General features: G+C 39.5%; 1 protein-coding gene across 2 annotated transcripts in view; it reads right to left on the bottom strand.

Moving 5' to 3' along the window:
* Nucleotides 1-212: 212 nt before the first annotated feature.
* AJAP1 (adherens junctions associated protein 1) overlaps nt 213-25,826 on the bottom strand; it is a 325,451-nt gene continuing 299,837 nt past the window's right edge. The window contains exon 7 of one of the 2 annotated variants that reach the window (XM_088447727.1): nt 213-1,514. Coding sequence is in view for 1 of the 2 variants with exons in the window: in XM_088447729.1 (XP_088303855.1) it covers nt 1,493-1,514 (22 nt within the window). In the remaining variant the exon portion in view is untranslated. The remainder of the gene's footprint in view (nt 1,515-25,826) is intronic. The other variant, XM_088447729.1, reaches the window with a different exon arrangement.

Genomic DNA, 25,826 nt, shown 5'->3' with positions numbered 1-25,826 from the left:
GGTTACTTCTTTAAAGACTCTTTAATTTTTTTTGCTTACTTTTGCATCTAACATCAACATCAAAAAAGAAAAGTATCTATAGAAAAAAATTCATTTTTTTATTTTTGACTATAAGTATAATTGAAAATTGTACATGTTAAATAAAATGTGAAATATGTTATTATGTATAAGATAGAGTTACTACACAAACAACTTGCAACTGGGATCAAAGCAAAACAAAAATTGTATAACAACAATAAAAGTAAAATACTGTACTCCAAATATTAATTCAATACTTTAAGTCAGTTTAATGTCAGTAAAAATAAAAAGATAACATTTTAACTGAGCAAACTAAAACTGTATGGTATATGTATGATATAGCATTCATAACTGTGCTTTATTAAAGTCATTTTAAATGTACACATAATTAAATAATTAACACAAAGGTGCCCTTGCTGATTTCTATTTTACAATATAAACTCACAGTATATAATGTCTAAAAATCCCCAAATCTTGGGCACCACCGTAGGTTACTTATGCCAGGTTTCCATCTGTGGAACAGATTTGTCTTTTTGATTAGGTTAATGAGTTATCTTCCAGCCCTGCTATTATTTAATATGAATAATACATGGACGCTAGCTCTCCTTTAATTATTCAGTTGCCCAATCTTGGATTTGATTTCCTACATGACTCCATGGCTAGGGAACACTTGTCAAATCTTTTAATGTCATTTTTTTTGTTCAGTGACATTAATTTTACATGTTCATTTTCAGTCTCATAAAATTTCTCAAAGAAAATAGGAATAGGTCACAAATAAGTTTTGGAAAAAAATATTAATAAATAAAAAGTAATGTAAAGTATTGTTGCATATAGTTTTTCAATATTACAATATTAAAAGGCAATCCAACACTTTATTTAAAAAAATCCCATATACTGAACCCTTAAAAAGCTATATTTCCACATGGGTATCACTCGAATATTGACTTTTTTTAAAGCAGTAGCAATGACATATTCTCTCTAAAATGAAACAAATTTCTGAGTGTAATAAAATAATTTTATCAAACAAAACAATAATAGTTAAAATGCTACGTCACAAAAATATTTATGCGTAGATTTACTGTTTCTATACAATGTTTTATTCCCTATAAACAGGTCACCAATTCCTTATTTCTGATGTTATTCAAATAAATCACTTAGCTTCAATTTCAATGGAAGTCTTCCACTTCGTCTCATGGCACATATTGGTATTATTGGCACAGGTTCAAAAATCACAGTCCAAATCCAAAAATTCATATGGTCAGTCCTTTGTTTAAGAATTTCTTCTAATCAGTGAAATGTAATTTTTTTCATTTGTCTTTTATCCAAAAACAAAGAAAAGCAAAATGTATTCTTTCAGAAAAAAAATTACAGCATCTGTAAGGTTTTATATTTTTATAAAAATATATTTGTCCAGTAGAGTTCTGCTCTCTGAGTCCCAATGGTAAACAAAAATAGTAGACACCTGTTATATTTTTTACAGGTTCACTAATGGAATCCTGAAGGAAAATAAGAAAAATATACACATTATTATAATAAAACATGATTTGATGTTGTTAAAATGGCATATTTTGCATTAAATGTATATTTTTTATATTATATGAAGCAACTCTAGCCGCAAGTCACAAATAAAATTGATTGTTAACAATATGAAAAGTTAATTTCAAGATAAATAGATAGGTGAAAGATAGATAGATTGATTGATTGATTGACTGATAGTTTACGTATCAATGCCCATTTCTAAAAAAAAATATTTATTTTTGTCTTGCAAATATCTTTAAACATGTTCACATCCAAATTCATTAAACCATTACTTAGAGTTATATTCTATAAAGTAATGTTCCCTCTTATAGTTATGAGTAGAAAATAAGTGTTTGAGTGAATAATCTAAGAGATGTTTTGCAGCCAAAATATGGTGCTTGAACTGCAATAATAACTAAGAACTTTTCAAACATACAAGAACAGGTCAAAAGATCTGCTCTTTCACATAGTTATCTAGTATTATGCTCTGTACCAAAGCACTATACAGTACATATAGAGTAATATCATTAACCTCTAACACTGCTATTATACTCTAAAAATAAATTAATATCACGCCATATTATATAACATTTACAGTGACAAACACACAGTACAGACACAAATGCAGATACATACAGCATAAAAAATACTTGCATACAAACACAGAGGACTACTGTTTTTGTAGTTCTTCATATTTAAGAGTTTGCTCTTTCACTACAGAACAACAACCAGGTCAATTTGCTAATTCTAACAATAAAAGTAAATACAAAATTAAATTATTTTGAGCAACAACAAAATATAGTTAACAAGTAGATATATTTTGGTAATTGTTTGTCACTACAATACATATTTAGTAAACAAACAAACTAATATCATCAACATGTAATAGTGCTGCCTCTATCGATCTCCAACATTCTACCTTGTAACAGTGAAAAACTATTTTAAGAAAGGGATCCAGCCCAAACCTATCCAACTGTACTACTAATAAAAATGTGTACATAATTGTGAAAATAGGGTTTATTACATGACATCACTAAAAGCTGTGCATATATCTTCAAGAAAGCACTATAAAAATGCTATGGAAAGAGTGAATGATCAGGGGTTGAGCTGGTACTTGGCAGAAATCAATGGATGGCATATATATTTGTATGGTGCTGCTGCACAGAATGCTGAGGTTCTGTGGGTGGCACTGGTGCCACACCATTACCTTTGATTCTGGCCTGCAGGGTGCCTGGAATGGCAACCTGCAGCCAGAATCAATGCAGCAGTGCCGCCAGTAGCGTCCATTGAATGCTACAAGCAGGCACTCTGCCCTGTTTGCTGGAGTTATGGGTGCCGGAGGGGCTCTGCCCCTTTGTGTGCCATCTTGACGAAGTTATTCATCCTGATGAAGTTATTTTGACAATACACATTGGGTGGCCTTCTATGGGGCATATTCAATTGGGCGCGAGGTTTAGCGAGGTAAAAAACCTTGCACCCCTCGTGCCCAAATTTGGAATACCGCAGGTATGCGTGCTCCCAATACCCATGGTATCCAATTTAAAAAAAAGTGGTCGCTGGGTTTTCAGCTCTGAAAACCCTGCGCCGCATTAAAAAAAGAATTCTGCACTTTTTTTCCCCGGGGGTCTCTGGTGATCTCCGCAGCTCCCGGTGGCCTCCCCTCTATCTTCTCACTAGTGAGGGGGCTGCTGGGAGTCCCGGGGCTGCTGGGAGGGGCAAGGGCTGCTGGGAGATGTAATTCTCCCAGCGCCCATTCCAGGGGGGGCACACAGACACTGGGGGGCCACACAAAGTGGGGGTCACACACACACTCATGCACACTCACTCATACACACTTACAAACCCACACACACACTGACATACTCACCCTGCTGCAGAAGACCCAGCTTCCGACGCTGGATGATGAAGACAACATGTCACTGTTTCTGATATAGTCATTGCTGCTGGGGACCCTGTTCCTTCATTCTGTGGCTACATGCCTCCTCCATTCCATCCTCACATTATAACACCACCCTCCATTTTTGAAGGACACAAGTTGACAGGTCATGTCCAGAATATCAGGAAACAAATCTTTTGAAATACTATCTTCTGCTTTAAGCATTCTTTCAAACTGATTTAGTCTGATCTGGTTGATAAATTCCTACTCATATTAAAATAGGGGGCACATGAACACAAAGGAGATAAAGACTGAAAACTTAAAGTTTCTGTGACCCTAGACCATATTTACCTACTCTTCAGTAACATTCAGGAAATTCCCAAATTTAATTGCCAGTATGGACTGGTGTGCTAGAGCATCATGGAACATGTAGTGCCACAATAGGGGACTCTACAAGGGTTTGCCCCAATTAATAAAACTATTAAGAACTATTCCCCATTCTTCTTAATAATAATAACTGTGCCCCCTTTGTTTTTATTCATCATAACTGTGCCCTCATTATTTTTATTAGTCATAACATTGCCCCATTCTTATAATCAATCTTAACTGTGCCCCCATTCTTCTTATTGGTAATAACAGTGTTCCCACTTATATCATCAATCAAAACTGTGCTCCCATTCTTATTATCAGTCATGACATTCCCTATTTTTATAATTAATCATAACTGTTTTTATTAGTAATAACTGTGTCCCCATTTTTATTAGTAGTCATAACAGTGGACTTGTTTTATTATTGATAATAATAATAATAATAGTGTCCCCATTATTCTTCTTAATCATAACTTTGCCCCGTTCTGATTATTAATAATTGTGTCTGTTACTCCTATTAATTATAATTGTACCTCTGTTCTTAATATTAGAGCTGTACCACCATTTTTCTTATTAGTTATAACTGTGCCCATATTCTCTATGTTAATAATAACTGTGCCCCATTCTTATTATCAATCATAGCTGTTCTTTTTCTTAAACATAACTGTCCCTATTCTTATTAATAATCATACTTATACTGCAGTTCTTTTTATTAATTCTATCTACAGTATGCCCCCTTTTCTTGCTATTAATCTTAACTGTCACTTCTTAAAGAATATGCTGGGGGGTCCCTAAAATGGAATGAGTCAACTTAATTCCAGAAAACAAGTCTACTTAAAATTAAAAGAATTCTATTCCGAAGAGACCCCAAATAACTATTTTTTAACTATAAATAATTTACAAATTGAATTGGAAGTCAGGGCTTCCAATTCCAATGCACATGTGAGAACCAGTAAAGCCAGGTCTGGTATGCACAGATGCATTAAGACTGACTGGCAAACTGGTTAGAGCACTCTTAATACTATCAGACAGTATTATTAGTTATTATTAATAAAAAGAACGGGGACAGTTATAATTAACAAAAAGAATAGGGTTACAGTTATGATTAATAAGAAAAACAGGGGTACAGCTCTAATTAATAATAAGAACAGGGATACAATTCTAAATAAAAAGAACAGGGGTAGACCTAAGATTAATAATCAAAATAGAGGCACATTTATAATTAAGAAAATAATACCCATATGGGTATATACAGGCGCTGAAATGAGCTGTTTTATCTAGCAGCTACTATAATAAGGGATCGTCAGTCCCTAATACACATGAAAAATACAACAAAGGATAGTAGCACTGGTAATATCAATTACTTATGATTCATAAATAAATATGGTACTGATTAAAATAAAAAATATTTAATACATATATCATTAAAAATGGATTTCACTGTTTTCAATTTGATAAGCAATAAGCACATAACAATGACAATATGTGATCTCACCCACAACCTCAAGTCTGTATTGCCTGTTCAAATAAAGCCCTTGTAGGGTGACATGGAATTAGCCAATGGAGTACATGAAGATTAATTGCTGGATTTCCATCCTGGTTGCCGCTAGAGGAATGTCCCTTTTGTGATGAATGGGTCCTCAGATCATGCGGTGTCCACAAACAGCAAGCTGGCTGTGCCTGTGATGTGTGTCTCCTTAGTGGCTTTATCCTAATAGTCCCAATGGCTAATGTAGGCAAAAAGGTATAGTCCAGATGGATGTATCCAAATAGAAGTAAGTATGGTGGGGGTGATGATCCAAAAGGTCCTAACGTGTTTCACTGCATCTGGGTGCAGCTCAAAGGTATCTGGCTAATTACCAGACTCGTGCTTTTATACCCCTCTAAGTGGGTTTGTTGATTAACACCTGATTACAATTGGAAAGTACCATACATAAAAGACCATTCATAATTTCTAACATTATACATATAAAACATAAATAAATAAACATATATATAATTGGAAGGCAGACCCATTATTCATTAACCATATACCTTTGAAAAAGCTGCAGTCATATAATTATTCATCACAAAAGGGACATTCCTCTAGCGGCAACCGGGATAGAAATCCAGCAATTAATCTTCATGTACTCCATTGGCTAATTCCATGTAACTCTACAAGGGCTTTATTTGAACAGGCAATACAGACTTGAGTTTGTGGGTGAGATCACATGTTGTCATTGTTATGTGCTTATTGCTTATCGAATTGGAAACAGTGAAATCCATTTTTAATGATATATATGTATTAAATATTTTTTGATTTTAATCAGTACCATATCTATTTATGAATCATAAGTAATTGATATTACCAGCGCTACTATCCTTTGTTACATTTATAATTAATAAGAGAATGGGGGTATAGCTTGAATTAATAATAAGAACAGGGGTACAATTATAATTAAGAAGAATAATAGGCAGAGTTATTAGTAAAATGATTGGGGCCCAGTGATGATTGATTAGACAACTGGGACAATGTTATTATTAAGAAGAATGGGGCAAAGGTATGATTGATTAGAAGAATGGGGAAATGTTATTGTTAAGGTTAATGGGGGCACAGTTATGATTGATTAGAATAATGGGGCAATGTTATTAGTAAGGTAATGGGGGCACAGTTATGATTGATTAGAACAATGGGGCACAGTTATGATGGATTAGAAGAAAGGGGCACAATTATGATTGATTAGAAGAATGGGACAATGTTGTTATTAAGAAGAATGGGGCACAATTATGATTGATTAGAAGAACGGGGCATAGTTATGATGGATTAGAAGAATAGGACAATGTTGTTATTTAAAAGAATGGGGCACAATTATGATTGATTAGAAGAACCAGGCACAGTCTTGATGGATTAGAAGAATGGGACAATGTTATTATTGAGAAGAATGGGGGCACAGTTATGATTGATTAGAAGAATGGGGCACAGTTATGATGGATTAGAAGAAAGGGACAATGTTGTTATTAAGAAGAATGGGGCACAGTTATGATTGATTAGAAGAATGGGGGAATGTTATTATTAAGGTTAATGGGGGCACAGTTATGATTGACTAGAAGATTGGGACAATGTTGTTATTAAGAAGAATGGGGGCACAATTGTGATTGATAAGAAGAATGGGGCACAGTTATGATTGATTAGAAGAATGGGATAATGTTATTATTGAGAAGAATGGGGGCACAGTTATGATGGATTAGAGGAATGGGACAATGTTGTTATTATTAAGAAGAATGGGGGCACAATTATGATTGATTAGAAGAATGGGGCACAGTTATGATGGATTAGAAGAATGGGACAAGGTTATTATTGAGAAGAATGGGGGCACAGTTATGATTGATTAGAAGAATGAGGCAATGTTATTATTAAGGTTAATGGGGGCACAGTTATGATTGATTAGAAGAATGGGACAATGTTGTTATTAAGAAGAATGGGGGCACAATTGTGATTGATTAGAAGAATGGGGCACAGTTATGATTGACTAGAAGATTGGGACAATGTTATTATTAAGAAGAATGGGGGCACAGTTATGATTGATTAGAATAATGGGGCACAGTCATGATGGATTAGAAGAATGGGACAATGTTATTATTGAGAAGAATGGGGGCACAGTCATGATGGATTAGAATAATGGGGCACAGTTATGATGGATTAGAAGAATGGGACAATGTTATTATTGAGAAGAATGGGGGCACAGTTATGATGGATTAGAAGAATGGGACAATGTTATTATTAAGAAGAATGGGGGCACAGTTATGATTGATTAGAAGAATTGGGCACAGTTATGATTGATTAGAAGAATGGGACAATGTTATTATTAAGAAGAATGGGGGCACAGTTAAGATTGATTAGAATAATGGGGCACAGTTATGATGGATTAGAAGAATGGGACAATGTTATTATTGAGAAGAATGGGGGCACAGTTATGATGGATTAGAGGAATGGGACAATGTTGTTATTATTAAGAAGAATGGGGGCACAATTATGATTGATTAGAAGAATGGGGCACAGTTATGATGGATTAGAAGAATGGGACAATGTTATTATTAAGAAGAATGGGGGCACAGTTATGATTGATTAGAAGAATGGGGCACAGTTATGATTGATTAGAAGAATGGGACAATGTTATTATTAAGAAGAATGGGGGCACAGTTAAGATTGATTAGAAGACTAGCAATGCTAATTTTCAGAAGAATGGGGTCACAGATATAAGCCATCAGCCAGCATAACCAGATACTCAGCTACACAGGCAATATATAGACAGTATAGACACTAATATGAGAAACTGAAAATTAATAATTTTGAATATATATAAAGAGGATCAGGGGCAAAACTAGAAATGTGTGGCCATATAGCAACATTTTGAAGGGATTTCAATTGCTAGAGTTAACTCTCTCCACAGTGGTTGTTCAGTTTATGCTCCATAGTTGTGCCCCCAGTTCACATTTTGCCACACAGTACCACAGGAATGTGCTCTCAGAATAGGCAGGGGAGGCAGAGCCTCCCTTGTCATACTCCCTCCCCTATCATACTTCCCGTCATGCTCCAGAGTTTTGATATAAATACTGTATTTTTATACATGTGTGCCTCCCAAGCTATTGACCCCACCACATGTCACTGCAGTACTACCAGATCATGTTATGCTACACAGGGCATCCAGTTCACATTTTGCTCCACAGTGGATGCAGTTCACATGAGCATGCTCCTAATTAAGATGCTCCTCAAACTCTGCTGCTCTTTTCTTCCTATTATGCTCTGTCTGCTAAATCTGCTGCATGTCATCCACTGTGAGACCAGCACTGTAGCTAGATGGCAGTGCACCCTGTGCAGCACTGCCACCCCTCTCACGCCCTCTCCGCCCCCCTCCTCCCCCTGAGCGCTTACCTTTCCTTCCAGAGGGTGGAGAGCGGGCAGGATGCTGTGCCGACGTTCTTGTGCGCCGCGCACCACTACCGGAGGTCTCTTCCTACAGACCTCCAGCGCTGGGAAGTGTGTGGCTAGTGCTGCTGGAGGATTCTGCCCTGTGTGGAGGCACCGGCCGCACCACCCTCCCTACGGCCCTGTGTGAGACTATCTGCCATGATACTAACAATGATACTAGCAATACACAGCAATGGCACCCAGCATAGTTATTCCCCCGAAGAGGTTCTTTATTATTAATTATTAGTTGCCAGTTCAAAAGGTGGGTATTTTGTCAGCACCTTCCACAACAAGTAACAACAAAATCTGCAGGTTGAGTTGGACGTCTAAATTCAAATAGACTTAAATTCAAACAAAAATTTAAAATAACTTAATTAACAAGAAATATATTTGAAAACGTGTACACTAGTTTGCAAAATGTAGTAAGTTTTATAAAAATATTTAAAACCTCACAAATAAAATTCAGATGAAATTGCACACAAATACGTAAAAGTAATCTATATCCTGTATAAAGAGGTCTGTACAGTATATTGAGTTTCACCAGAGAAAGAGCTTTTCCCAACTTTTCACTATTTACCAACATTGTAAAACTGCTTTTATACCTCCATCTCGAAAGAGGTCTACAGAAACAGAGGCTTACCGCAATTTAGCAAGCGACAAAAATCTATTCTTTTTTTCATTGCAGGGTAACAACTTATCTTATACCCATCTCTAGGGGAATTGATGGATACGCTTTGCAAAATGCTCATGCCATGAAATCTCAAAAAGCATAGTTGGCTGTTGGCCATGAATGCGTGCAATGAAGGTACTACTCACAACTCTAATAAGCTCCCACGGTGAAGGGTTCTAGAGCTCGGAATGATTAATTGCAGCACAACAAAATATGTATTGTCGCAATAAGCACCAATAAAGATTTTTAGTTTGCGTAGCTTTTAAATAAATACATCCCAGGGTGAGAAAAATGGTCAAACTCCTTAGAATACAAAGCAGATAGACAATTGTTGTTAGCGCCTGTTGTTAGTAATCTCCTTAAGGACTAATGCTGGGCATACATTGACAGATAAAATGTCTGTCAAACCAACAAACATTTAATCTGACAGCCTGTAATACATCAGGTATAGTAGCCATACACTGAGGTATGTTACAGAGTATGGCCACACAATATCTGGGTTCCTCCCCTGGAGAGGAAACATTTCCCTGTTCTACCCCTATGAAGGAACAAGAGAAATGTTGGGCGGTCCACTGTGGCAGCACATACACTGCCAGATGCGGCTGACCAGTGATCGGATCAGTCGGGCATGTTGGGAGATTTTTAATGCAAGACAGTCTGATCATCGCTGATTGGTGGTGGCCATACACTATGAAATTGCTGTCCCAATCCTGACCATTAATTTCATAATAAATTCCCGGCTTTAGGATCTGGAAAAGTCCCATCTCATGATCATAAATGGCCTCTCACATTAGACAGCATGTCTGTTCTGTTAGATTGTACCAAGTCTAGCAGCACATACCCTCTGGTATTGCCTTTGCAAGCTAATCTCTTATGTGCTACTATACATATTCCTGCAAAGGGATTTTTTTATTTACTTTATTTTACTCTCTAATTTAATTTTTGTATTTTTTATTTTGCATATAAATCTATTTGAATTTAGAAGCACCATTCAACCTGCATACTTTATTTCTCAGGTGAAATGTTATTAGTAAATAGCATGATTTTCTGGAGCTGTGATAGAAAATATGTGTTATTGTATTATAATAATAATAATAATAATAATAATAATAACAATAATAATAATAATAATAATAATAAATAGACCCCTATGTCAGGAAATTACTGTAACTGATATGTACACATCCAGCCACACATGCAGTGAGTGAACCTCAGTTCCAAGACCGGTACACAAATTTACCTGTGCATTAACCGTTTTGGCAAAATATCATAATACTCAGGGAATCACCCAAGGCTTTTAGAGTCAAAGCAAATTGGTGCAGAAAGATTTGAAATACAAAATAACATAAAACAACAGGAGACGGTAACCCTGACATATACAGTAAATCACTACATGCAAAACTCTGAAGAGTATCTTGACACTGGCAAACGGCACTGTTGAGGGTCGGCTGTTGCTGCTGGGAATTAACGAGAAACACTGAACCTAATCTGAACTGAATGACTTGCAGCGAATTTCATAAAAGTCGTGCAAATAACTGGATAACTAGTGGGAGAATCACTGCAAAGGGTGTACCTAAGATCGAGCTGGGACCGTGAGTTTTGAGGATTGAAGTGGGAAAATCTGTCACTGATTCCCACATCAGCCATCACCACATCAGTTGTGCTGACTCCCCAGCCCAGTAGCTACAAGGTGTTATAAGCTGTCAAACTTGGTTTCTACAATTCTGCTCTCCTTTTATCAGCCTGTTTATGCAGAAGTTGAGGCAGAAAATACACTTGAATCCAGGAGAATTGTATGCAAAAAATAAAATTGGTATAAAAACTTACTTTTAACTCAAGTCTACAAATTCAGACCTTGGCTTAGATATTAAATTAAATATTGACAAGTGATTTTGTTTTGTTTTGACATTAGAAATATGTGTTTAATGCAGATAATTAAAGTAAAATGTAATGTTAAATTGTGACCTAAAGCAAAACTATCTGCATATTAGACATAGGATTGCATAATTTAGCACAGGCGCTCAGTTAAGGTAGAATAACACTTTATTATCCATAGGGGGTAATTTGCAAGAATACAGCATCATAATTCCCAATTTAGACCCACAAAACCAGGATAAAATAAAGCCCACCCTGAATCACCAAGACCTGCACCTAACTAATAATTTCTACTAAGGATTAAAGGATTAAATTAGAATAAAAGTGCCTTTTACTTTATGTTCAGATGGTTAAATGTAAGGGCAGAACACTCAGGGGCATATGTTCACGGCACCTGAAGACAAATTAATGGTTGGTGCCCCCCCCAGTAAGTATTCACCAGAAACATTCTAGCAGCACCCAGACTCCTCCCTTCATTCACCATTAACACCCAGCAGCATCCACAAATTGTCCACCCTTCATTCACTACCATCACTCCCTGCAGCACTCAGACAATCCCCCATCATTCATTACCAATGTCCAGCATCATCCAGACACATACTGCCGCATTCACCACCAGCACCCCAGCAGCATCCCCACCTCTTCTTCACTACCAAAACCCAAGCAGCATCCAGACACCTCCCCCCTCATTAACCTACACACCCCCAGTTGAAGGTGCTCAGAATACCAGTCTGAAAAACTTAACATAAGTATACTCCCCCCTTTTATCCAGTGTCCCTAGACTCAGTGCTGCTGATCAGGATTCAGGGACAGCCGTGAAGGGATTGACATCAACTCCTGATGTTTTGAAAACATTCACTTGGAGAAGTCCCCTCTCATGATCATAAATGACCTCTCACATTTGACAGAATATCTGTTCTAATAGAAATTACCACGTCTAGAACATTGTCCATCCAAGGTGGTTCTTCTATCTCGTTGTTAAAAAATAAACATTATCTTCCTGTACAAGAACTGCTGATTTAACTAACCCGATTTATATCTGGACAGGTAAAATCACCAGCGACGTACCTCCCAATTGTCCCAAGTTAGGTGAGACAGTTATATTTCTTGGCCCAAATGGGCAGACTTCTGTTAAAGTGGGCAAGTTAGTGCATGGGCATGCCTGATTCCTGTGTAAATGTTGGGAGATGTGCCTATGAGGAGTAGCTCATGTTTCTTTGCTGCTCTTTAACTTGTTATATATGAATTTCAGTGCATTTCTTTATTATACCAGTACTTTACTAGTGTAATTTAGCTGTATCCATTGACCCATAAGGATGCTTTACATTTTCACAATCTTCACAGATTTAAGGGGTAATTAAATTCCCCCTGATAACTTAACGGGGGTGAAGAAAAGAAGTAGTCGTGTCCTTTATCAACCTATGCTATTCAATTACCCTCCCTTTTCCCCCTCAATAGCTCTGTTAGTGGCTGTTAACATGGGTAAAAGACCATTAACACACAGAAACTGTGATATGTTCACAGACCTGTGTGTTAACTGGCAGTTATCTCCCGATAACTGCACAGTTAACAGGAATGTATTTTCCGGTCTCAGGAGGGGATGTAGTTTAAATCCCAGCTGTCTGGATCCAGACACTCACAATGTCAGTTCCAAAATCCCAACGTCAGTCAGAATTCTAGCACCGGAATCCCAATGGTAAGTATTGGTGTTAGGGAGAGGGTTAGGGGTTAGAGTTAGGCATTATGGGGAGGATTAGGGTTGGGCACTGGGGGGAGGGTTATGTTTAGGTTATGGGGGGAGGTTAGGTTTAGGCTGCAGGGGAGAGGGTTAGATTTGGCTGCGGGGAGGGAGGGTTAGGTTGAGAGGTAGGGTTAGGATATTTACAAATAGGTGTCGGTATCCTAACTCCATATGGGATGCAGGAGTCAGGATTCTGGCCCCTGGGATCCCGAGCACTGGCATCCCATACCAAACCCCTCAGGAGACCCAAAGAGAAATCCTCGATCAGCAGGGATAATTGAATACAGGGCAACGATCAATTAACACCCATTCCGTTAACAGGGCTAATTGAATACCGCCCTTCATCTAAAAAGACAGGTCTTAAACATTCTATAATTTATATTTCCAAATATTTTGTTTTTTGGATAAGTACACACTAGTGGGCATTAGATGGGACATGACTATAGTCTAAATGCATTGATTGCTTCTTTCCATTTCCTTTTATTAATACTGTGCACATCATGCCAAGTTCACCCATTAACAACTGTTCTACTATGGGGTTACTTCCCAAATGCCTGGCCATCTAGGACTGCCCTCAGTAAGTTGAGACAGATGTGAGATATGCCATCTTCCATATGACCTGCTGGCCATGACTTTCATCCAGTCAAGTTTCAGTTATGCCCAAAATATTTGTTTAATTCAGACAAGTCTCAGATATACCCAAATAGTCTATTTTTACAGCTCAGCTTATTAGGATGGAGGCATCTCTGGTGGAGCTACAGTAGGTGCATAAGGCCAATCCTAGCTAAATGTGGGACAGGCATCTTCTATTGAATCCACATGCTTAAATATTTTGTTTTTGTTTTTGCAACACAAGATTGTTAACCTACTGTACATTTAAGGTGTAGAGAGCAATGGCTCCCCTGTTTATAGGGGCAACCCATAATGTTTTCCTCACCACAAATGTTCTTGATTCTTATGCATCCTCAGATGAGTCAGAAATAGGGAGTTAGGGTCTATACAGAAGACCTTTTTTTATCTTTCATGCATACTTTATACAAGGAGGCACATATTAGGGGTGCATTCGGCCACCAAGAACTCGGGGTAGTTCCCACTAGGCCTGTCCCATTCACTTTGTAGTGGCTTGCTGCTTGGCTGACTCACTGTGCTGCTATGCTAGGGCAGTGAATTAATAAATAAAGATAGTAAAAACTGGTCACAACTCTTAATAAAATCAGTTCACTTAATCTCTTGATTTATTTCAGAAACTAATCTGTGAAATACTTAAGAAGAAACAAAGAACATGGTGACCCTAACTTGTAGCAGGCTGGAATTCTAAGTAATGTGGTTACTAGATCATACTTGAGGAATAGCAACTGGTGGAATTAGGGAGATCCCACAGGCCGGAATTCAGGTGGTAGATGCTAGGGAGGAGTTCCATGAATGGCATCATCCCAGCCCCCTTTCCCGCTGTACAATGTTGCAATTCATGGCATTCTGCAGCATGCACAGGGCCACTAAGATAGTATTCATCCTAAATTTTGTCATCAAGACCCTGTCCTGCCCACTTCAATGTGGGTGTGCTCAAGGAAGATAGTGTACTCTCCCAAGAATCCATTAGAGCTCTAATTAAATTTGGGAATCACTAGGACATTTCAGGACAATAGGCAAATATCTCCTAAAGCAGTATTTATCATCTCCACTCCTCAGGGACCCAAAAGTGCATGTTTCCATATATTTTACTAGTAATTATGTGAGAAGACCTGGAAAATATTCTTTGTTAGCATTCCTTGATGACTGGATTTAAGAAACACTGGCTTAGTGTAATTTTACAGGGGAAGTTCTCAAAGCCATACTGTAGTGGCACATTGGGATATAGACATAATGTTGTCATTCATAGTGTCAATATCAAAATATTTACAGTTAATGTGTCAACATTGGTAAAATGTCGACATCGAGCATATTGGCATGTGCAGAATGTCGACATGTTCACAATGTCAACATGTGAAATGTTGACATTCTGCATGTACCACTAGCAGAGGGTTAGACTGCAGAAGGGGAGAGTTAACGTTAGGCACTAGGGGGAGAAATAGGCACTAGGGGGAGGCTTAGGCACTAGGGGGAGAGTTAGCTTCTAGTAGGAGGGTTAGGATTAAGCACTAGTGGGAGGGTTAGGGTTAGGCACTAGGGGGGGTTGTGAACTAGTGGGAGGATTAGGGATAGTCACTAGTGGAGAGTTTGGTACTAGGGGAAGGGTTAGGCACTAGGGGGAGGGTTAGGGTTAGGCACTAGTTGGTGGGTTAGGAGTAAGCTCTAGTTGGAGGATTTGGGTCAGGCACTAGGGGTAGGGTTAGCTACTAGTAGGTGTGTTATGGTGCATACAGACGTAACGATTTTGTAGCCAACAATTTTCATTCAGATCTTCTATCAGATTTTCCCTTGAAAAAGTGAAAGATTTTTGAAGTGTAATAATCATTTTGTACAACGATGAACAAAAAATGTTCCTTCCCTTAATGAAAATCATTATGTTGGATAATTTGAAATGGATGATGTACGATAACTACAAACTATAAAAGGGAGTGCGCTTGAACAATTATCGTTCATCGTTATAACTCAGAAACTGAACGATTTTTTGAACGATTGAACAATAACGATGTCGTTAACAACAAATCATTAAAAAAATTGTTACGTGTGTAACAATGTAGGATTAAGCACTAGTTGGAGGGTTAGGGTTAGGCACTAGGAGGAGGGTTAGGCACTAGTGGGAGGGTTAGGGATAGGCACAAGGGGGAGGGTTAGGGTTATTTACTAGGGGGAGGGCTCAGGCTTGGCTTTGGAAAGGAGGTTAGGATTAAGCACTAGGGGGAGGGTAATAGGTTAGGTGACACTAACCGCTCGAAGTACAAATGGTCTGCCAGAAGTGATCATCGCCTTACTGCTGGACCCAGAAGACACAGCTGGAGCCGCTGTATCAATATGATGAATATCAGTGTTGACATGGAGAATGTCGACACACCAAGCTTATTGACATTACAACCATGTCAACAATTATATGTCATCGTTATGAATGTCAAAATGATGACTATTGACAAAATATACCACACATGGCACATTTGTTCAAAATAAAATTATCTGTGTTTGTACAGACAACTTGTAAGTAACATACCTCTTTTATTTCTGATGCTATAGTAAATTGTTTTCTGTCTATTTCCCTGTTTTAGTCACTTGTATTATGCTAAAATTAACATGTAATACATTACAGAGTATGAGCGCTTTAAAGTCATATTAAAGGATTCATGAAAGGATGTACCAGTGATGGCAGGAGATGATCATAGAATGTAGCTGTGCATCTTGTCAGCGTGTCACTGTATCAAAGTCCTAATTTTGACAGCCCAATTCCCGTTCAGCTTTGTAATATTAATGTCTGTCACATTTATTGCAGTACAAGAACACAGAAGTAAAAGCACATGATATTTAAAACTTTACAATGGAGTAAACATAACATTATTTTATTAAGGCACTAAAATGGTGCAACCACTTCAAAGTGACGGCTCTGTCTCTATATCACTGACAATTCCTTTGTTTGTGTATAGTATTTTCCAGCTGTCGATCTTTGCTAATTATCAGGATCAGCGGTGGATACACAATCACCGAAGCAATGCAACATTGCTCCGGTGCGGAGACACCTGATCCGAAGATCAGCTGTCCCCGCGATCCCTATCACAGCTACTTGAATAGTGGTGAAATGTAGCACTGCCGAGTCTGATTCGGCAGTGCTAGTGCACTTGTGGTGGACGGAGCTGAAATGGGGCAGAGGGATCCAAAAAGAACTCCCTTTGTAACCTGGGAGTCCTTCCCATAGGGAAGGAGTGGGGATCATGAGTCAGCGCCACCTGAAGATGGTGAAGTTTCCCACTGTCAAGCTCCGGAAAGTTAGTATTTACCAAGCTTGATGATCGGGAGTGAAAGTTAAGCAGGAGATATCCATGACATCTACTGCATTACCTTTATAATGAATGGTCCCCATACAAAAGTAGTGGAAGATGTTAATTTTTTTTACCTACTTTTATAGGATTATGAATTAACCCCTTAGACACTGTTGATAATTTTTTGATGGTGCTAAAATATTTATACTTTTTGGAAACATAACAGTTGGTGAGTGCCCCCCTCTACCCAATATAACTGTATGTGTGTAAATTGGCCTTACACTGCCGTTCCCTTGTGCCAGTTAAATAGTAACCTACCACATCCATCTCAACCTGATAAGCTGAATTCTGGCCATGCAAGACCAGGGCATTAAAATGGAAGACAGAGGAAAGACTACAAGCAACTTCATGGTGACATGGGGCAAAAAATGATGCTGTTGAAAAGCCATATTCCGTAGAAAAACGATGGGGAAGATTCAGAGTTGCACTCAAATCTGCTCTTTGGAACAATGCTCAATTTTTCACCCTACACCTACATCCAACCCAAACATACACAACATTGAGCAACTACAGGCCATTCAGAGTTTATATATCTAAGCGGGTTGGGTACGGGATGCTGATGGTCAGAATCCCGATGCTGGCATCCCGACTGGGTTACAATCCCGATGCCAAGGCCGTAGCTAGGGTAGTGCGGCCGGTGCCATCGCACATGGCACCACAAATCAGGGGGCACTGTTTGGGCCTGTCAAATTTCTGTTTATTATCATTCTCACTTGTAGCTTCCTCTTATTTCATCGCCAGCATCTCCTGGCCTCACCTATCTCTTCCCTGACCCTTCCCCCATGAGGCCATTCCCCTTTTTGGGTGCATTATGTCCCTTTGAAAAATGAGGGGAGCGCCAAAGCTCGTTCTGGCACAGGGCACCAAAAAGTCTAGTTACGGCTCTGCCCGATGCCTACAGGTAAGGACCCCTACCTTATTCCCTAACCCTGACCCTAACCCTCCCTTCCCACACCCTAAAAGTAACCGCCAACTGTAGTGCCTAAAGCTAACCATTACCCCCTAGAGCCTAACCTAAACCCTCCCCCCCTAGTGCCTAACCCTAACATGCAGTATTCAAAGTATATTGCTGGTCTATTGGAGTGTGCTGGGCAGTAGACGGGACTCCCGGAGACAATGGAGTCATTTGTCGCTGGGCTCCAGCCCTTAAGGGGGCACCTGGCTCCATTGTCCCCCGGGCTGTTCCGGGCACTGCTATGGAGATAGAGCACTGCTGATTGGCGCTCCACCTCCAGCGGCGTCAATACGGGGGGTGCGGTCGCACCCCCTATTTGCCGGGCACCCGCTGAGTGTGTTACCAGCGGGCACCCGGCAGGAACGGAGCTCACTTCTGAGCTCCGCTTCCGGGTCCCGCAATGCACTATGGGAGTGATGTCATGACGTCACTCCCATAGTTCTGAGGAGCTGGCACCGGGGACAGAAGGCAGCAGCACTGGAGCGGGGTTTCAGGTAAGTATTGTTTTTTTTTTTGTATGTGTGTGCACTCGCGGGGGGGGCTCACTACAGGGGGCATTATTGGTGGCTCACTACAGGGGGCATTACTGGGGGCTCACTACAGGGGGCATTATGGGAGCTTACTACAGGGGGCATTGTGGGGGCTTACTACAGGGGGCATTACAGGGGGATTACTACATGGGACATTACTGGGGGCTTTCTACAGGGGGCTTACTACAGGGGGCATTACTGGGGGCTTCCTACAGAGGGCTTTCTACAGAGGGCTTACTACAGGGGGCATTACTGGGGTCTTACTACAGGGGGCATTACTTGGGGCTTACTACCGGGGGACACTACAATGAGTTTACTACTGGGGGCTTACTACTGGGAGCACTACAGGGGGCTTACTACTTGGGGCACTGCAAAGGGGGACCACTACTGGAGGTACTGCATAGGGGGACCATTACTGGGGGGCACTACATAGGCAGCACTGCACAGGGGGACCACTACTGGGGGAACTGCATAGGGGGGTGGCATCTTGGGCTGGCATAGGTGATGGGGTGGTGGTACATTTTAATTTGGGGGGCACCAACATTTATCTTGCCTCCGGGCACCTGGAAAGAAGTTACGCCACTGGTGCTGGGGGACATTTTTTTCTAGTCTAGATGAAACCCCTCCCTTTCATGCACCTGTTAAAGATGACTAGATTGATCTGAGAAACTACTATTTTATTTTACTGTTCTGAGAGTCATGGATGGGACCAGAATTTGGAGGGTGTGCTGGTTCCTGTAGTGCTATTTGGAGGATCTTGGGGTACATCCAGGTGAGTTGGCTATTAACTTAGATATATAATAATGTATATGCTATTATCATGTGGCATAACAGTATGCAATTATATGACCCAAAGTTGGTGCTATTAACCATGTAGCGTTATAGACACCGGTACAGAGAAGTCTTGATGCAGCTCAGTGCTTAAACATATTTTTGCAAACAGACGCAACATGGACTTCTAGTATCATGTAGTATTCAAATCGTATTGCTGGTCTATTGCAGTGTGCTGGTGGATATTTTTTGTTACTAATACAGTATATATATATATATATATATATATATATATATATATATAGCATACCTCCCAACATGACCCTCTCCAGGATGGACACAGTGCTCTGGTCCTGGACTTCCCTGGTTATTTATGATTGGTGGCGGCTCCAGAGGTGGGGCTGCAGCACAGTCCACAATTCAAATAGGGGAGTCACACCAACTGCCAGTGAGTCCCAGCATGTTTGGCAGAGTTTGAAATGACAGTTGGTGTGGCTCCCGTATTTGCATTTTGAACTGTGCTGCAGCCCCACCTCTTTCCAGGGAAGTCCAGGACCAGAGCATTGTGTCCCTCCTGGAGAGGGTCATGTTGGGAGGTATGATATAGAGAGAGAGAGAGAGAGAGGGATGGAGAGTGGGAGGAGCTTCATCCGGCTGCAGGGACTGATTGGACGGAAGCCATTCTGTCCCTGCAGTTAAGGATTTTTTTCTATAATGCCATTCTTAGATGTTATTAAGGCCCCCATTTACTAACGAGTTTTACCTCCAAAATGAGTGATAAATTTCACTGTGTATGATAAATGGTGCTCCAGCCAATCAGCTCCCAACTGTCATTTTTCTAACAGTTGACAATTGGGAGCTGATTGGCTGGAGCACCATTTATCATGCACAGTGAAATTTATCACTCATTTTGGTGATAAAACTCGATAGTAAATGAGGCCTTATATAAGGTAAGGCATTAATGATTTTTTTTACATTTTTCTGCTACCTGAATAGCAGAAAACGTTAAGCTCTGTAGAGAGCAATGACCAGCTCTCTACAGGGCGATGTTGTAGGAGTCGGGCATCAACGGTAAAGATAATTGCGTTATATTCTTCATTAACCCGTTCCTAGTTACTTAAGATTAGTGGGGGCTTCTTTAAGCTATTACCTGAATATTTAGAATTTATATCACAAGATCAAATAATGCATTAGCTCAAAACTTGTATGTGTATATGTAACACCCTCCTGCTCCAGCACATATTTGCAATCTTTAGTGACTATTACATGTATGTTTTCAGTCTGGACAGAGAGATGATCAAACTGGCTACATTTTACTACTCATCATTGACCTGTCGCCCTTGAAAACTACCTATGAAGACATATAGTAGAGATCTGTCCAGGCAACTAGGATTGGGTGGACATTACTATAGTGGACAAATCCATTTAGCCTCCAGTCAGCTGTTCATACTACACAATCCCAATACCATGGATGAGTCTCTACGGCTGAATCTTGTAATTGTAGGGAAAGAAAAGTATAACTAAAATTAGTGATATACTATAGAACAGAATAGCTCAGGTGAATCAGTTAGATCACGGTCAGCTGCTGGATGATAACATATTTTTGAGAAAGTTCATCCCTTGTACCAAAGCATAAGATACAATTCTTATTTATTAGCAACATATTTAAAGCACATAATAAGCAAAAAAGTACTTCTATTAATGCAGTAATTAGCTTTGCTCTACGCACAAACAGCAAGGTTAACCCACTTGCCCTTCATAAATGAGCTGACTGCAAGCTGTGGGTTCTCATTTGTATAATTTGTAATGAAGAATGAACATTTTCAATGACGCTTTAAATTTTAACAGGGCTGCAGTAAAATGTCAGGTAAGATTGAGCATTCAATCATCTCCATTCCTGACTCAAAACGTGAAGCACAGAAGTACTCCACTGAACATGATTCATCATCCATTGCCCTTGTTATGAACAATTATCTAAGCCCAGACACGTTAATAAAGGGTAGGACCTCTATTTGTGGCAATGATTATTTCCTGTAGCTGTTGACCAGTCTTGTTCTTCAGTGTTGAGGCATTTATATCCATTCCTATTTCCACTCTTTCATTTATGTAGTCTTTCTTGTGAAATTCATTGGCTAAAGGGTTTGTCTCCACAGTTTTTTATTGATCTAAGCCCTGTATTTTGGCCTTCTTGTTCCAGAATACAATCTTTGTTTATGTCAAAGCCATTCTGTTAGTGTGTAGAGAGACGTGGTTTTGCTGCTCATCCATAATTGGTTAAATTCTGGCTCGCAAACCTTGGAGAATTTCAAGATTCTAGAACTTGTTGTTTACTCAGTGGTTGTGAGCATCCCACTGTCATAAGAATACTACAGTGACTATCATGACAAAATATTGGGATGAGGTTCTTTTGTTGTGATTCATTCTCTCCATATTTCATACTTTTGTCTCATATACCCACATAATAATGTATTATATGGGTATATACCCACAAAATATTCTTTTAGCTGCTTTTCGGATCAACCTGGTGGTGTTTGATGAAGTTGAGAGGAGGAACAATTTTTATATTTTTACATGAGGGAGGTGCTCATTGACCCCTCCCTGCATACACCACTCTTGTTTTGTGTCTTGCTCATGATGGACACATTAACAATGGAGGACGGAACTGCAGTTTCTGACTTATCACTTTGGGTTGTTTGTAAACTATGTCCAGAGTATTGTATGTATTGTATTGCTAGCAATGCTCTTGAATGTACAATAGACAAGTCCATGGAATGAAGATCGTAGCAATGGGCTTTTAGGCACTAAAATAATTTCTTTTTAATGTCCTCAGACATTTCTTTTGATAGGCAACTGACTCACTTCCACAGACTTCTCTGCATAATTAATAAATATTTCTTTCATGGAAATATCTAAGTAAGGGGGCAGCAAACAGGGATTTCCCAGCAAAAGCCATTACTGGCACCAAACTAGGATGGGCTGGGATGGTGACATTTTAACAGAGAGACCTGTTCTTTCTAACCCCCTTTCCATCTATCTATCTATCTATCTATCTATCTATCTATCTATCTATTAGAGATGAGCGGGTCCAGTTCTCAGAGAACCGGACTCACTCGAACTTCCAGATCTGAGATGAGAACCGAGCTAAGCTCGGGTTTTCCCACATGACTCGGATCACAAAATGAGGCAAAACGTCATCCTCCCGCTGTCGGATTCTCGCAGGTTTTGGATTCTATAAAGGTCCCGGTGATCGGCGCCAATTTCACTCCAGGTGTGGATAGTGAACTGAACAGACGTGTTGCTGTCACTGTCTGTGTCTGTGTGTTGACCAACTTGTCCTGTCGGGGTCTGGGGCTGAAGGCTGCTGCTGTGTTGTCCATAAGGGGCTGGGGCTGCAGTATATAAAGGGGAGCATCAGTGGGTGCTGCAGCTGCTGTGTCACTTGTCCTGTCTATCAAGGGGCTGCTGCTGTGTTATTATATTATACATAAAGGCTGCTGTGTTATACATAAGGGCTGCTGTTGTTGTCCTGTCCATCAAAGGGTTAGGGCTGCAGTCCATAAAGAGGTGCTGGGTTGTCCAAGGGGGTGCTCTGTCAATCAGGGGTGCTCTTCCCCAGTGTAAAAAAGTGCTTTTTTGTGTTCTAGCAACTTAGCTGCACTATTATTGTTTGGTGACAATGCTGGCCAGACCGCAGTTTATTTTCCACGTTTTTGTGACTCTGCACTGCAGGTGTTCTGTTCTGTTCACCCTCGGCAGGGGTGATTTTTGTTGTCCTTAAAGAAGAGGTGCTATCTGTGTTGTTCATGTGTATTTCATCAAGGGGCTGCTGCCTCATTCCCCAGTGTAAAAAAAATAAAAGTGCTCTATTTTTTTGTGCGATAGCAACTTTGCTGTGCTATTATTGTTTAGTGACACTGCCGGCCAGACCACAATTTATCGTCCACGTATTTGTGACTCAGCACTGCAGGTGGTCTGTTCACACTTGGCAGGGGGCTTTGCTGTCCATAAAGAAGGGGTGCTGTCTGTGTTGTTCATCAAGGGGCTGCTGCCTCATTCAGGGGGGCTCTTCCCCAGTGTAAAAAAATATAAAAGTGAAATAAAATGAATATTATCAATCCACAAAACATTTAAAAAAAAGATATTTTGTGTTAATAAAAAATAAATTAAAAACTAATAAATCCTTCCGTTCTTTCCCATCCCATAAACATATTCCAATTCCCTCGGGTCTCTGACCTAGTTCTTGATTAATGAAAACATTCTTGGTTTTCTTAGGGGTTGTATAGTTTATTAAATTGCCATTATGGTTACAACTGCAGTGCCACTCTGTGCCATGTTGGAAACTGACCTGCCATATGTTAGTTCCGCCCACTGTTGTCACTTAGCTTAGTCAGCCAGGTTGGCCTAACTAGATTAAATTAATATTTTGAGCTGTGAGGTGGTCAAAATGACTGGAAATAAATGTGATTGGGGTTAATAATACTAATAATAGGAAACAAAAACAGGCCAAAATTATGTGATTTTAACTGTTTTTATGATTTTGTTTAGAAAAAATACAGATCCAAATCCAAAACACGCACGGGGCGGTTTTAGCAAAACCGAATCCAGATCCAAAACCAAGGAGACACAGATCCAAAACCAAAACACGGGGGTCGGTGCACATCCCTACTATATATACCTGTTAATAGTGACTGCAGTTATTGTACTTTATCACTGCTTACATTCAGTGGTATGTATATATATATATATATATATATATATATATAGACGCAAACAGACGGTGGCACTCCAGGGACTTGAGAGAAAAATAACGGTCACATCGTACGGCCAGATACACCAACGTTTCAGATGATTATTACATCTTTTGTCAAAAGATGCAATAAACATCTGAAACGTTGGCGTATCTGGCCGTACGATGTGACCGTTATTTTTCTCTCAAGTTCCTGGAGTGCCACCGTCTGTTTGTTGCTACATGTGAGGGGTCAGTTCTGGGCTTCCTGTAGTGCGCACCTGGACCATTCAATCGTATGTATATATATATATTATATATATGGTTCCAATGGCGGCACTCCGTAAATAAAGTAACACACGAGTCAGTGCATAGATAGCAGCAACGTTTCAGCGCTTTAATTTGCGCTTTTGTCAAGCCAAAACAACATACAAAGACACATTGCACTTACCACATATAAATACTAAACAGCCCCATCGACGACGCCAGATCCCGGCTCCGAAACCGGAAGTGACGGAGACCGGAAGTGACGTCACCTCACCCCAGTTACTATGGAAACCCACAGTGTACACAAACAACATTACAGACGACGATCAATACAACTAACACAATAAATAGATAAAGTGTGACTGCATGAAACCATCAAAGACATTACAATCATCTGGCCAAAACCAGAAAGTTTAGCAGCTGCCTAGATACAATTAGAAAAAACAAATATAATATAACAATCATACTGCATAAAGATGTCTAATAACAGCGTTCAAAGCTATATGTAAATGCATATGGAATATGGCAAAATGACAGAGAAAACAAGCTCATTACCCTATACATATATTGCTCAAGAGCAAAAACCAAAAAAGCATGAGGTATAATACTGACAACGAAATATAACAAGCTAATCCTAACTCTATGTTGATTAACTTACAAGAAATACACTAAATAAAGCAATGTAAACCTAGTGTCTCATTAAGCCCCCGTGGGGATAGAGAATCAAGACGCATAATCCACTGTGATTCACATTGCAGTAACCTACGCGCCCTATCACCCCCCCTCACAAGAGGAGGTACATGATCAATAATGCGATACCGCAAGGTGGAAAGATTGTGTTGTGCCACAGCAAAATGCCTTGCCACAGGCTGCTCGCTTGTGCCTGTCACAAGTGCTGCACGAATTGCAGAGCGATGCTGGGCCATCCGTTCTCTCAATGTGCATTCGGTTTTGCCTACATATACTCTAGAGCACGGGCATGTGATGACATATACTATAAACTTAGTCGTGCATGTTACAAAGTGACGGATATTAAATTTCATACCTGTATATGGATGGAAAAATATGGAACCTGTCGAAGTTCCCTGTTTTTGCTGTTTCAAGCTATGAACATTTCATTGTTTTATGTGACTGTATTTATGTCTATAGACATTGGTTGTGGCCTTTTTTTAGTTGCCTAGATACCATTTTTTATTTTTATTTTTATGGATTCTGGCAGATTGAAGTTGCTTCCGCAAATACTTATTATCTGCATGTGAATACATCATTGACTGTGTGAGTTATAACGTGATCAACGTGTGTTACCTGGATACCAAACATATATATATAATTTTTTTGGGAGCATTTTAGCATTGTATCGCACTATGGCTGACATTGCTCAGGGTCAACCTCAGCGAATTGTGTTAGAACAGGGCTCTTTTTACAGTTATTCAGAGTCGGAAGCAGAGAATATTTTGTTTACTGATAATCCAAATGATCACATCTCAGCTCCTACACTACAGGATTCGTTCAATGATTTGTTACGTTTAAAGAAACGTGAGATTGATTTTTTCTATCACGGTCTGACATTGTCTAATTATTATAAGGAGAAGAAATTC

This window comes from Taudactylus pleione, unplaced genomic scaffold (assembly GCF_031769625.1).
Source record: "Taudactylus pleione unplaced genomic scaffold, aTauple2 ptg000437l, whole genome shotgun sequence".
In the NCBI taxonomy this organism is placed as follows: domain Eukaryota; kingdom Metazoa; phylum Chordata; class Amphibia; order Anura; family Myobatrachidae; genus Taudactylus; species Taudactylus pleione.
Note: the sequence above shows the minus strand (reverse complement) of the source record. Positions and strands in the feature narration are given on the sequence as shown.